General features: G+C 40.6%; 1 protein-coding gene across 4 annotated transcripts in view; it reads right to left on the bottom strand.

Moving 5' to 3' along the window:
• ppid (peptidylprolyl isomerase D) overlaps nucleotides 1-702 on the bottom strand; it is a 29,929-nt gene extending 29,227 nt beyond the window's left edge. For 3 of the 4 annotated variants that reach the window (XM_048600538.1, XM_048600539.1, XM_048600542.1), the window contains exon 1: nucleotides 530-702. In XM_048600538.1, the coding sequence (XP_048456495.1) occupies nucleotides 530-614 (85 nt within the window). In that variant the 5' untranslated portion in view covers nucleotides 615-702. The remainder of the gene's footprint in view (nucleotides 1-529) is intronic. The other variant, XM_048600541.1, reaches the window with a different exon arrangement.
• Nucleotides 703-14,411: the final 13,709 nt, after the last annotated feature.

Raw genomic sequence — 14,411 nt, 5'->3', positions numbered from 1 at the left:
TGCTGCTTGGCCTGCTGTGTTCATCCAGCCCTGCACCTTGTTGTCTCATATTATTCACAATACGCTCACAAAACACGCGTGCAGGGGAAATCAGGGAGGCATCGTGATTCTTGTTACAGTACTATACTCGAGTTCCCGACAATAACCACGCAAACTAACTGGTCCAGCGGTTGGGGAAAGCACACTTTTAGAATAAGTTAGTTATAAGCAACCGATCAAAAGGTATAGCTAAAGCTGTCTGGACTCTAAAAAAAATTGTGATGATTCCAGAAGCTTCCATGGTCAAGAATGTTCTGGAAACTTGCAGGCTTAAGGATGTTTTGGAAACTTCCGTGGTTAAGGATGTTCTGGAAACTCTACCGTACAAGATTAGTGAAACGTGAATGACTTTTGTGTGAAGGATTAGGCGTGAGAAGATGCAATTCCAGTGAAGATCTCGACAAGACAGACAGAAGTGAGCAGACGGTTGGAACGCGCCAATCGAAGCCCGCGCTCTCAGGTGGTTGGCGGGCAGCGCGAGCCGCCTTACCTCTCTCCCCCGTGATGCTGACATCCAGGTAGACTCGCGGGTTAGCCGCCGCAGACGGTTTTACTTTCGGAGAAGGATTCGACATAACAACGAACAAGCTCAAGCCACCGAGGACAGGACAAATGTGTAGACAACTTCCGCTAGTCAACCGGACATCCGCTTTTTGCGGTACATTTTAGAGTCGACTATTTGACTAGATAGCGATCAGATGTCAGTTTAAGTTTAAAACACTGCAAAAGTAAATTGAGGCAGTGCTTTGAATTACTATAAGATGCCGCTATAAGTTTCTAGCTTGTAAAGCCTTTAAGATGGGCACCGATTTTAATGCAGAAACAGAGTGCTAGTGCAACTCTATAGGCCTGGCAGCGTCTGTGAATACAGTTAACATTTCGACTCCAGTGACCTTTCGTCACTGGACCCCAAACATGTACAGTACTCTCTGCTTTCCGCACAACAGATATTGCCAGCCTGCTGTGTTGTCTAGTACACTGCTTTTGTTTCAGATTTCCAGCATCCGGAGTTCTTCGTTTATCTTTTACATCTAGGCACAACTGAATGGTTTTTCGTTCCCGACCTTCAAATCTCTCGTGTTACTTCTCACCTGTTATCCACCGTCACTAAATCGCCAGTGTTTCCAATTAATCGATCCTTTAGTTGGGCCGATAAAAACAGTGCAATGACACTAAAGGTGAGGGAAATTCTTTGTGTGTTCCAGGTTTTAGCTCGCACTTCATTTATACATCTAACCTACTGGATCCAGAAATTGAATGATTTATTGTCACTTGCATATTACAGTAAGTAATACAGTAAAAAACAGTGAAAAGCTTCAATTGTTTCCAGAATTCAGCGCCATTTTTAATAGTTTAAGAATAAAAAAAGTAAAAAGATGTAACTGAAAGAGAGTCTATCTTCATTCTGCCACCTCTGCCATTAGTCCTGAGTCGGCTTACCATCGACACCGGCATCACCTGCGCTGGACCCACCAACATAGGAGTCATCACTTCTTAGGCACCATTCTCTTTGCAACTGGTCCCACCTGGCTGCTGCCGAGCCCATGCTGAACCCACACTTGCCCCACAACTACGAGTCCCCGTCTCCGCTGCTGCCTTGATGACGCCAGGAGTCCCCGCTCTGTGCATACCATGTTGCCGCCACCTGACTAGTGCCAGGAGTGCCCGCTCTGGCCCTACTGCAACCATTAATCCCTGGCTCCACCGCCAACCCATCACTGCGCCTAGAGTTAACATAGTGTCGAGCTGGATGAACACAGCAGGCCAAGCAGCATCAGAGGAGCAGGAAAGCTGACGTTTCGGGTCTGGACCCTTCTTCAGAAAACATTTTTTTTCCTCTGATGCTGCTTGGCCTGCTGTGTTCATCCAGATCTACACCTTGTTATCTCAGATTCTCCAGCATCGGCAGTTCCTTATATCACTGCGCCTAGAGTCCTGCTCTGGCCACACTCCAACATTTCGCCTTGATGGTGCTACCTTGAAGAGTCTACTACCACTGCGACCAATGCTGGAGGAGATTTGTTGCCGCTGCCACTGCCGCTGCTGCTGGCCCTAAACGCCGGGAGAACATCCTTACTATGTTTCAGAGATAGTAGGAAGAAGGGTCTTTTTCTGAAGAAGGGTCTAGGCCCGAAACGTCAGCCTTCCTGCTCCTCTGGTGCTGCTTGGCCTGCTGTGTTCATCCAGCTCTACACCTTGTTATCCTTACTATGTTGTTGTCATTGTGTTGAACATCCTTACTGCCGCTGCCACCACCTTCAATCGCCAGGAGGAGCTGCGTTACCCGCTGCCGCCTCCGACTGCTGGGAGACTGCCAGCATTCCGCGCATGGCCCGCTCTCGCTGCCGTGCTGATGCTGCCGACTAACTCACCAAAAAAAACGATAAAGAGCAGAAGTGAAAAGAAAGAAAGCAAATGGGAGCGGATGAGCCCCGGGCAAGAGCCCGCATAAAGCGCTGCTACTCCACCTGCCTATCCCCAGGAAATTACTGGGACCAACCTAGGAGAAAACCAAAAGAGCATTACTTTAAAAATTATGTTTGTTTTCATTTTCTTTGAATGTTTTACAATTATTATGTATGATTTATAAAAATGGAGTTTAAACAGGTCAATACAAACACATAACATTCATTTTGATAGATTGTAACAAATTTGATTGCATTATTTAAGACGCATATATTTTCCTTCTACTGATGGAATTAATTAGCTTATCGAAGGCAAACTGCTGCAGATGCTGGAAAGCTGAAATAAATTGTAGCACCTTTTTCTGTTTCTCTTTTTAAAACTGAGATATGAAGAGGAATTTCATTTCAGAAGGTGTGAATCTTTGGAACTTCTTGCCATAAGGGAGCTGTGGAGACAGAGTTCTTCTGTGTATTTAAAGCTGAGATTTACAAGGGAAAGACATGAAATGGACATGTGGAATGTTAGACCGGGCATGACCCTATTGAATGGCAGAGCAGGCTCCAGGGGCCAAACAAGTTACTTCTGTGATAGTAGGAACTGCAGATGCTGGAGGATCTGCGATAACAAGGTGTAGAGCTGGATGAACACGGCAGGCCAAGCAGCATCAGAGGAGCAGGAAAGCTGACGTTTCAGGCCTAGACCCTTCTGTTACTTATTGGCAAGTTACTTCTGTTCTAATTTTTATCGTCTTAAAATTCTCAGCATGCCTGAAACAGCTTAATGTTGAGATTTTATCAGTTGTGATAAGCTTTGAAACAGAATTACCCATGGCACCATCCATGCAATTGCATACAGTGTAACATCTGCCCATTTACTTTCTCCTTTCTCACCATCCAAGGCCCCAAACACAGCAGCAGTTTACTTGTACTTCTTCCAATCTAGTCCACCTGTCTGTTGCTCACAATGCTTTATGTTGATAAGAACTAACATAGATTGGGTGACCACTTTGTGGAACACCTCCATCATGTCCGTAGGAATGACCCTGACCGTCAGTTGCATGCTATTCAAATAAACCATCTTTCTCCCACATTAACATTTCTGTTCTTGGCCTGCTGCAGAATTCCAGTGAAGCTCAACACAACCTGGAGGAACAGCACCTCATTACCGCCTAGGTAATTTTCAACAACTAAGACTCAACATTGTGCTCCACAACTTTAGAGTCTGACCTCTGCTTCTTTTTCTTACATCCCCCCATTCTCTGCTGGCTAAGTCTTGTGTCTTTGGTCTCAGCACAGTGGACCATTTTCTCTTTCTCACACCTAATATTTACACTTATTTTACATATATATCACTGTTATCACCATTATCATTACTTTTGTGTTTTACCCAATACCACTAAATCACCAGTGTTTCCAACTAATCGATTTACAGGGTGGATAAAGGGCAGTAGAGCTGAAGAATGAATTATTTTGTTTAGCTTTAACCCTATGATTCTATGAAAGGCAAACTGTTGTGGATGCTCTAGGCACCTCTAAATCTGTTCCACTTGCTCCCTCTCCCCCTCTGTCAACTGGACAAAATACACCATCTTCCAGCTCCTTTCAGTTTTGAAGAGCAGTTTTACTGGACTTGAAATGTTAACTTTGTTTCTCTCGCCACATTTTTTAATGGCAAAAATGTACTTTATTCATAAAACAATCTATAATTGCTTACAAAAACATTCTCATTCTGTTCTGTACAATCTTTTCAATGAGGGAAAAGAAACACAAATGATACATTGGAATTTTACATCCCATTGAACAATGGCTTTTTTAATCGTAGAAAGAAAATATTTACATTTTGAGGCAACAAGGATTTCTGACAATTGAACAGACCCCTGTTATACTTTGGCAGAAAGATCTTAGACCATAGTCTCTCCAGATATGCAGCCAGACCTGCTGATTTTCTCTAGCCTTTTTTTTTCATTCCAGGAATATAGAGTTTTGACTTTCCTAGGATAACACCACTATTTCTTTGGTATGGCTTTCAATACATGTTTACAGCCTTATATAAATTGTAACCAAAGTACTTGAAGTGCCTTTGACCAAGTCTTTATTTTAAATTAACTTTTCACCCACTCCACGTTATGTTGGCAGAACTGAATTATAATTTGTAATCTAATGAATATGTAAATGATAATGTAATTGATGATGTTACTCTGGCATCAGAAAAAGAGAGCAGAGATCATTGTAGAGAGTTGTTTCACAATAGAAATATGGAAAATTGGAGCACAAGTAGGTCATTTGGCCGCTGAGACTAGTCCACCATTCAACATGATCATGGCTAATCATCTATCTCAATGCCACAATCCTGCTCTCACCCCATACAACTGCCCTTGTTGACACCCTTAGCTGCTGGAAATCTATTTCCTTTTTAAGTATTTTCAATGATTTCACCTCTATTGCCTTCTCTAGTAGAGAATTCCACAGCTTTACCGGTCAGTGAAGAAATTTCTCTTCATCACAATGGCCAATCTTGTATCCTGAGACCATATCCTTGTTCTGCAATCCCTGGCCAGGGAACCGTCAACCCTGCATCCAACCTGTATGGACTTGCCAGAATTTTATACATTTTAATTAGATCCCCTTTAATTTTTTTAAACTCCAGTGATATTTAGACCAGTCAACCCAATTTCTCTTCATATTATATGCCCTGCCATCCAGGAATCAGTCTGGTGCAACTTCGCAGCACTGTCCCATGGCGAGTATATTTTTTAAGTACAGAGATGAAAACCACACAAACAATACTCCAGGTGTGGTCTCACCAAGGTCCTGTACAACTGCAGTTAGATTTCCTTGTTCCTGTACGCAAACCCTCTTGTAATGAAAACCAACATACCATTTGTCTTCCTAATTACTTACTGCGCCTACATGCTCGCTTTCAATGACCAGTGTAGAAGGGCAGCCAGGTCCCTTTATGCATCAATCTTTTCCAATCTATCACCATTTAAATAATACTGTGCCATGCTATTTTTCCTAACAAAGTGGACAACATCACATTTACCCGCTTATACTGCATTTGTCATGTATTTGTGTATATATGCAACTTGTCTAAATTGTCCTGAAGCCTCTTAATGTCCTCCTCACCACTCACACTCCCATCTAGTTTTGTGGCATCAGCAAATTGAAAATATTACATTTGATTCCCTCACCCAAGTTGTTGATGTCTATTGTGAATAGCTGATGTTCAACCACTGATGCATGTGGTATCACACTAGTGCCTGCCTTTGACCCTGAAAATGACCCATTTATTCCTACTCTCTATTTCCTGTTTGCTAGTCAATTCTTAACCCATGCCAGTATATTACCACTAATCCCATGTGTTTTGTTTTTGTATAATAGCAAAAAAAGTCACATTCAAATACATCAAATCTGCTGGCTCTCCCTCATCTATTCCACCGATGACATCCTCAAAAAACTCCAATATGTTTGTGAAAAACAATTTCCCTTTCATAAACCTAGGCAGATTGGTGGATTTAAGAATCCTGTTATCACATCATTTATAGTAGACTCTAGCGTTTTCCTTCCTCTGATGTTAGGCTAATCAAACTATAATTCCTGGGTTTTCCTGCTCCTTCCTCTCTTAAATGGTGGTGTTATATTTGTCACACTCTGATATGCCAGGACTGTTCCAGAGCCTACAGAGTTTCGAAGATAAAAATCAACAGATCCACTACTTTTATGGCCACCTCCTTAGCACCCTGAATGTAAATTATCAGGCCTGGCAATTTATCAACCTGTTCCATTAATTTTTTCAGCACTTTTTTAAATATTAATTTCCTTATATTCCTTCTTCCCAAAAGACCCTTGATCCTTAGCACTTCTGGGAAGACTATTGTGTCTTCTGTGAAGACAGAATTAAAATGATTATTTAAATGTTTGCCATTTCCTTATTCTCCATTATTCTCCTGTTTCAGACTGTAATGGGTCTACATTTGTCTTCAATAATTATTTTCTTTTACATATTTATAGAAGTTCTTCCAGTCTGCTTTTATGTTCCCTGCAAGTTAACTGTCATATTCAATTTTTCCATCTTAATCAACCTCCTGGCCTTCCTTTGCCAAATTCTAAACTACTCCCAGTTCTCAGGCTTGTTGTTTTTTCGAGAAACTTTTATACAACTCCTGTTTGGATCTAATATTATCCTTAGTTTCTTTCATTAACCATGGTTGGACCTGTTGTATTAATTCACATCAGAGAAATGCATAACTGCTGCAAGGCTTGCATTCATTCATTAAATATTAACCATTGCCTTTCCTTTGTCATGCCTCTGAATTAAGTTGTCCAGTCTACCACAACTGATTAACCCATTTCTCTCTGTACTTTACTTTGTTTAGATTTAGAATCCTAGTTTTGGATTGGACTACCCAATTAAGAATTCTATCATGCTATCATGACTTTTTCCAAAAGGAGCTTTCACAGCAAAATTATTAATTAACCCCATGTTAAATGCACAAAAGTAAATCTAGGATACCCTGCCCTCGAGTTGGTTCTTCAATGTACTGATCTAAAAATCTATTTTGTACACACTCTAGGAATTCATCCACCACAGAATGAATGCAAATATGGTTTGACCAATCCATAAAAATCAGTCATGATTAATTTAGGACCTTTGTTGCTTGCATATCTAATTTCCTGTCATCCCGTACCTCACCATTAATATTTGGAGGCCTATAGATACTACCACCACTTGATACCATCTCCCAACACTCTAGTAATAATCCATCTCCACTATATCAGTGGATGCCCTGTGAGGATATTGGTCATGGTTCTGCTGGGATGCCATCCTTCCAGCTTGTGTGGATCCCATCTGCTCTGGAATCTAACCCAATGCCTCAAAAATCTAATTGCCTCCCTCCTACACCATCCCTCCAGTCATACATTCTTTTGATCTATTCTCTGTTTCCTATCTCGCTAGTACATGTCATTGGAATAATCTTGAAATTCCTACCTTTCAGATGCAACTTTTTAGTTTCATCCTAGTTCCCTATATTCTGCTTGAAGGACCCCATCCTTGGCTTGATTGACCATTTGCAATTTACTGACATGGTTACCAATCACTGAACATATTCACAAGAGGCTGCCAATGTACTTTTTACAAAAGAACATCAAAGTTTATTATAACAATTACCCTAATTAACAATTATACAATTCAAAAGGAAAAAGTGAACTATTTTACACAATATAAGAACTAAGTGAAATATTCTTATTACAAATATCACTAATAAAGATTCAATATTTTTACTCTTAACATTATAGGTACTCAAACTTCAGCGAGAGGCCACCTTACTTCCAATTGAAAGTTCTGTGTACAGTGAGTGTGACTGTACCTGATTGCTTTCTAGCAAATTTCTGCACTCACTTGATGCTAGCTTCTTCACTTAATGACTCTTCATGAGACCCTTCATCAAACTGCCAACACAGTTTAACATGTATTCCTTAAAATTTAACAGCCTTGTAGGACGTGTTCCTGTCTAACACCATTAAACCATCTGTTTCTTTTTCTCTTACTACTTTTAAGCTGTGCACGGTTTCTTTTCTTCTGCCTTGACTGTTTTGGAGATTGCAGTGGCCAAAAGAAATTTGGACCTTGATATTACAGAATGTTTTGACAGGTACAGCTATGACCAGCAGCTTGTCAGAAGAACAATCTGAAAAATATGACACTGTCAAAAAGGGAATACTCAATGCCTATCAGCTTGCCCTGAAGCTTATCAATTGAAATTTAGGACAACAAGAAAGAAACCTAAGCAGATATTTGTGGAATTTGCAGGGGAGAAAGAAATGTTGTAGGATCAGTAGTTCAGATCACTTAAGCTAGAGAAACATTTTGAGAACATGATAGAAACTGTGATCATGAAAAAATGCCAAAACAGCATTCTCACAAATTTTAAAATGTCATAGAATCATACAATGCAGAAGAAGCCCTTTGGCTCATTGAGTCTGCATCAACCTGTGAGAAACACTTGACCTTCAACCTATTCCCATTTACCAGCACTTGGCCCATAGCCTGGAATGTTATGATGTGCCAAGTGCTCATCCAGGTACTTTTTAAAGGATATGAGGCAACTTGCCCCTACCACCCTCCCAGGCAGCACATTCCAGACCATCACCACCCTCTGGGTAAAAAAGTTTTTCCTCACATTCCCCCTAAACCTTCCAACTGTCTTCTTGAACTAGTGTCCCCTTGTTACTGACTCTTCAACTAAGGGGAACAGCTGCTCCTTATTCATTCTGTCCATACCCTTAATAATTTTGTACTCCGCAATTAGATTGGCCTCTCAGTCTTCACTGTTTCAACAAAAACAGCCCAAGCCGATTCAACCTTTCCTCTTAACTTAAATTTTCCATCCCAGGCAGCATCCTGGTGAATTTCCTCTGCATTCCCTCCAGAGCAATCACATTCTTCCTGTAATGTGCTGAGCAGAACTGCATATAGTACACTAGCTGTGGTCTCACCAAAGTTCTATACATCTCCAACATGAGTTCCCTGCTTTTGTAATCTATGCCTCAGTTGATAAAAGCAAGTGTCCCATATGCCCTTTTCACCACCCTACTAACATGCCCTCTGCCTTCAGAGATCTATGGACAAACACGCCAAGGCCCCTTTGTTCCATAGAACTTCCAAGTGTTATGCCATTCATTGAATACTTCCTTGTCAAATTACTCCTTCCAAAGTATGTATCCCCTCACACTTTTCAGGGTTAAATTCCATCCGCCACTCACCTGCCCTTTTAATCATTCTGTGTATTTATTCTTGTAGCCCAAAACACTCAATCTCCCTGTTAACCAACCAACCTATCCTCGTGTCATCTGCAAACTTAGTAATCCAACCACCCTACACAGTCATCTATGTCATTTATATAAATGATGAACAATAGGGGACCCAGCACAGATCCCTAAAAGCAGCCTTTTGTCATCACCTTCTGTCTCCTAAAACTGAGCCAATTTTGAATACACTTTATCAAATTTACCTTTTATTCCATTTGCTTTCTTGATAAGTCTCCTATGTGGGATTTTGTCAAAGACTTTGCTAAAATCCAAAAACTACATCAACTGCAGTACCCTCATCTACACACCTGGTCACCTCCTCCAAACATTAAGCCAAATTTGTTAGGTATGACCTCTCTCTGATAAAGCCATACTGACTATCCCCGATGAAACCTTGCCTCTCCAAGTAGAGGTTGATGCTTTCCTTAAGAATTTTTTCCAATAGTTTCCCTACCACTGATATGCGATTCATTGGTCTGTAGTTCCCTCACTTATCTCTGCAATCCTTCTTAAATATTGGAACCACATTAGGTATTCTCCAGTCCTGTGGTACCTCCTGTGTGGCTAGAGAGGAATTAAAAATTTAGGCTAGTGCCCCTGCAATCTCCTCCGTTGGCTCCCACAGCAGTCTGAGACAAAATTCATCCAGACCTGAAGATTTGTCCATTTTTAAGCCCGTCAACACCTCCAATACTTTGTTTTCCCTACGTCAATTTGCTCAAGTACCTTGCAGTCTCTCCCTTTAGGTTCCATACCTTCACTCTCATTCTCTTGGATGAAGATGGGGGTAAAAATTTGTTCAACACTCTACCTATTTCCTTTTGCTCCATCCACAGATTGCCCCCATGGTCTCTAATGGACCCTATTCTTTCACTTGTTGTCATTTTCCCATTGATATACTCAGAGAATATGTTGGGATTTTCCCTATTTTTACTAACTAGTGTTTTCTCATATCCCTTCTTTACTTCCCTAATTGCTTTCTTAAGCTTCAACCTGGACTTTCTGTACTCCACTAATGTCTCACTGATTTGTACCCCTTGTACCTGCTAAAAGCCTCTTTCCCTTCTCTTCGTACCCTGAATATCTCTGATCATCCGTGGTTCTCTGAGCTTGTTACTTCTTCCTATCACCCTCGAGAGAACATGTCGGACTAGTACCCTCCCCATTTACTTTTTGAATGGCCCCCCATTGCTGTTCTGTAGATTTCCCCACCAGTAGCTTTTCTCAGTTTACCTTGGCCAGATCCTGCCTTATTTTACTAAACTGCTCCCCACCACCAACTCAACCACTCGTCTGGTTTCATTCACCAGAATTAGATCTAGAACTGCACTGTCCCTTGTTGGATCCTCTACATATTGGCCTAAAAAGTTCTCCTGTACACATTTCAAGAATTCCTTTCCATCCAAGTCCTTAACACTATGACTATCCCAGTTAATGTTGTGAAAGTTGAAATCGCCTACTATAATTATCCTTCTGTTATTATTTTTAAGCATTTCTGTGATTTGTGCACAAATTTGCTCCGCAATTTCCTGCCGACTCTACGAGGATCTATAATAAACAGCTAGCAATGTGGCTGCACCTTTTTTATTCTTAAACTCTACCCACAAAGCTTCATTCAATGCCCCCTCCAAGATATTATCTCTCTTTACTTCAATAATTGATGCCTCAACTAACAATGCAATAACTAATAATGCAATGCCTCCTCCTCTTTTACACCTTCGTCTGTCTCGCATGAAGATTTGATATCCCAATTGTGGAGTTACCAATCCTGCCACTCTCTCAACCACATCTCTGTGATGGCTACTGTATATCATTTCTAAATCTCAATCATTGCCCTTAGCTCATCCATTTTACCTGTGATACTTTGAAGTAAAGACTATCCAGCCTTGCCTTACTCCCTTGAAAGTTACTATAGCTGCACTCCCTCGGACTTGATTGTTTTACTGTAGGATGCTGTGCCCTTATTCTGCTAACAGTCTGTGTTCCCTCCCCCAGCCAAATTAGTTTAAACTCAGCCCAACAGCACTAGCAATTGGTCCTATAATAATGTCAGTCCAGCACTGTTTGAGATGTAGAATGTTCTGCTTTTACAAGTCCCACCTTCCCCAGAAGGTCCTGCTGATTCAGGAATCTGAAATCCTCTTTCCTGCATGAAATGTTAAGCCATGCGTTCATCGGCTCTATTCTCCCCTTTCCGTGCTTGCTAGCATGTGGCGCTGGGAATAATCTAGAGATTATGACTCAAGAGGTCCTGTTTTCTTAGTCCTCATTAGCTGTTCTCCTGTCCTGCAGTACCTCCCCCATGGCCAGAGAGGAATTAAAAGTTTGGGTCAGTGCCCCTGCAATCTCAATTCCAGATCTGCTTGTTGTATTTCTGTTAAGGACGATGGGCTAAATGTATCAGCATCGTCTCTTTGTCATCATCCTTTGTGGTAAGTAGTCAAAAATTATATATGGTAACTGAATTTCCAAATTATTTCCTGTTTCATAGACTCCTTTGCTTCCCGTTTAATTTTATGTGATCTGAGATATAGTCAGAACACGGTCTGGAAATAATCAAGGATATTCTTTTTGTAACATTTCGGTTTCCTTTAACTGCATTGGTTCTTCTACCACTCTTGTTGAAGCCAATAATCTTGAATGTGCTGGATCATTTGCCCAGATAAAAATTAAATCCCTCTCTGGAATTTGTTTCATCACTTCAACTCCTACGTATCCATTGAACAAGTAACTCTTTAATCCAATTCTCTAATGTGATTGGTTTATAACCTCTGTGAATAGGGTGGCACAGTGGCTCAGTGGTTAGCACTGCTGCCTCATAGCTCCAGGAACCTGGGTTCGATTCCACCCTTGGGCAACTGTCTGTGTGGAGTTTGCATGTTCTCCCTGTGTCTGAATGTGTTCCCTCCAGGTACTCCAGTTTCCTCCCACAGTCCAAAGGTGTGCACGCTTGGTGGATTGGCTGTGCTAAATTGCCCATAGTGTTCAGGGATGTGTAGATTAGGGGGGGTGGATCTGGGTGGGATGCTCTGAAGGTCAGTATGGACTTGTTGGGCCGAAGGGCCTGTTCCCACACTGTAAGGATTTGATTTGATTTCCTCTTCAGCAACTTTCCCCTGTTGCATTAAACTGAATTGTGATGTTAATGACTATGCTGAGCTGACATGAAAGAGGAGTTGAGGTCCAGGGCTGATCAGCCATTATTTTGGTGAACGACAGGGTAGACTTGAGGAGTCAAATGACCTATTTCTGTTCCTACTTCTTATGTTTCTACATAATTCCAGAAGGTGTGCCACTAGGAAAAATTCTGCCAAATTGATAGTGAAAGTTAGTTCAATTTTTTTACAGCTATGATTACTCATAGAAATATAATCAGATCAAGGCTGACATTATTCTTCAGAAAGGGTTGACATTGCAAAGTAGCTGTTGTGAAAGTTAACCTTTTGAGTAAGGAGTCAGTACTGCATCTGATCACTTTCCACAAGCAAAGCCACGTTATTATACAGCCATGATAAAAAAAAGCAAATGTCACAAACAAATAGCACATTGGAGCATTAGATTCCTCAGAATTTTGGATAGCAAAGGTAGCCTGGAAACAATTTTAGTCACTGACTTTTATGGATTACCCTATTCCATCTGGAATATGAAACAGTGCACATTGTTTCTCTGAGAATTGGCACGTTTATTTTGAATGTGCACTGCATTGATAGATAAGAAAAAATAGTAAAAAAAGAATGGCAAAAATTCTTCACAAAAAGGTGAAAGTGAAGTGAACCCTAAGCCAAGAAACAGTAAACGGTGTGTCCACAACTTTGAACAAACAGATGAAATTTGAGGAGCTTTGTTAAGAAGTTTCAGAAGGCTGATATTGGAAGAATTGAATCTTTAGGGAATTAATTAGAGCTGGTAAAGATCATAGAGTGGAGCTGGTTGAATGATTGTTGGAATTATAGATAAGATTAAGAATTTTAAATATAATGCATTAGACAGCAGAGAATTTGTGCAAATATTAAATGTGGGGATGAAACGTGAGCAGAAACCCTAAAGGACTATGAAGAAGCATTTGATTTTTGTACAATTGAATTTTAAATGTTACCTCAGTATACCACTCCAACTGGAGTCAAACGTTATTTGTGGTTTCTTCAACAGAAGGGAAAGCACGTAAATCTAAACTGACATTTGATAGAAGTTCTGAATGGATAAGGAAATGTTAATTGTTCTTAGGCACTCCCTCAGGATCAAAGAGGTCTTAAGTGTCAGAGGTACTACCTTTAAGACTAAGATAAATTGAAGCCATGTCTCCACTCTAAAATCAAATAGTTATGGTACAGAGAATCCACTTCACTGTACACTGACTCTTTGAACGTTATCTAATTAGTCCCACTCATCTATGCTTTATCCGTCGTTGTGCAAATTTTTCCACTTCAAAGATTTTTAAAATTCCCTTTTGAGAGTAATTATTCATTCTTCTTCTGCCACTCTGTCATGCAGGCAATATTTTCTAAGCCTTTGTGTTTTCTTCTCTCGTATAGTTGTTCACATGTGATACCGCATATGAAGCTGTTGGTCAAGTGCTGGAAAATGGGATTAGAATAGTTAGGTGCTTGTTTTTTGATCAGCGCAGACCTGATGATGCTGTTGATGTATGACTATGTCACCCCAGTTCTTTTGCCAGTTATGTTAAATATGCATCTTCTGGTTCCAAGCCTTCTGCCGATGGAAATAACTTCTCCTTTATTTTCTTCTTGAGAATGCTTGAGAATTTTCACACTTCTGTCAAATTATATCTCAGTCTTTACAACTCTAAGGAGAACAACACCAGTTTCGATAAACTCTCTATACTTACGTCTTTTGACCTTGCCCTTCCAGTAAATGTCCTCTTCTCCCTTTCTAAGGCTTTGACATCCTTCATTTTGGGCACATTTTTCCGCCTGAGGCTGACACAACGTTTTCTAAAGGGTAAGCGCGACTTTTTGACTTCCGTGATTTTATTCAAGAAGCAAGGTCCCTTCTTAACTTGACCTGCAATCTTCAGAGACTTGTGTATGTACAAACTTCAAGGTCTCTCTTTTCCTGCACCACATTTAAATTTGTTTTGCCAGTTCTCTTGTCTCTCTCTTCTTTCTGCCAAAACATATCACTTCATATCTATGCTTT

The sequence above is a fragment of the Rhincodon typus genome, chromosome 1 (genome assembly GCF_021869965.1).
Source record: "Rhincodon typus isolate 14 chromosome 1, sRhiTyp1.1, whole genome shotgun sequence".
Taxonomy (NCBI): domain Eukaryota; kingdom Metazoa; phylum Chordata; class Chondrichthyes; order Orectolobiformes; family Rhincodontidae; genus Rhincodon; species Rhincodon typus.
The sequence above is the reverse complement of the archived record's forward strand: the minus strand, read 5'-3'. Positions and strand labels throughout refer to the sequence as shown.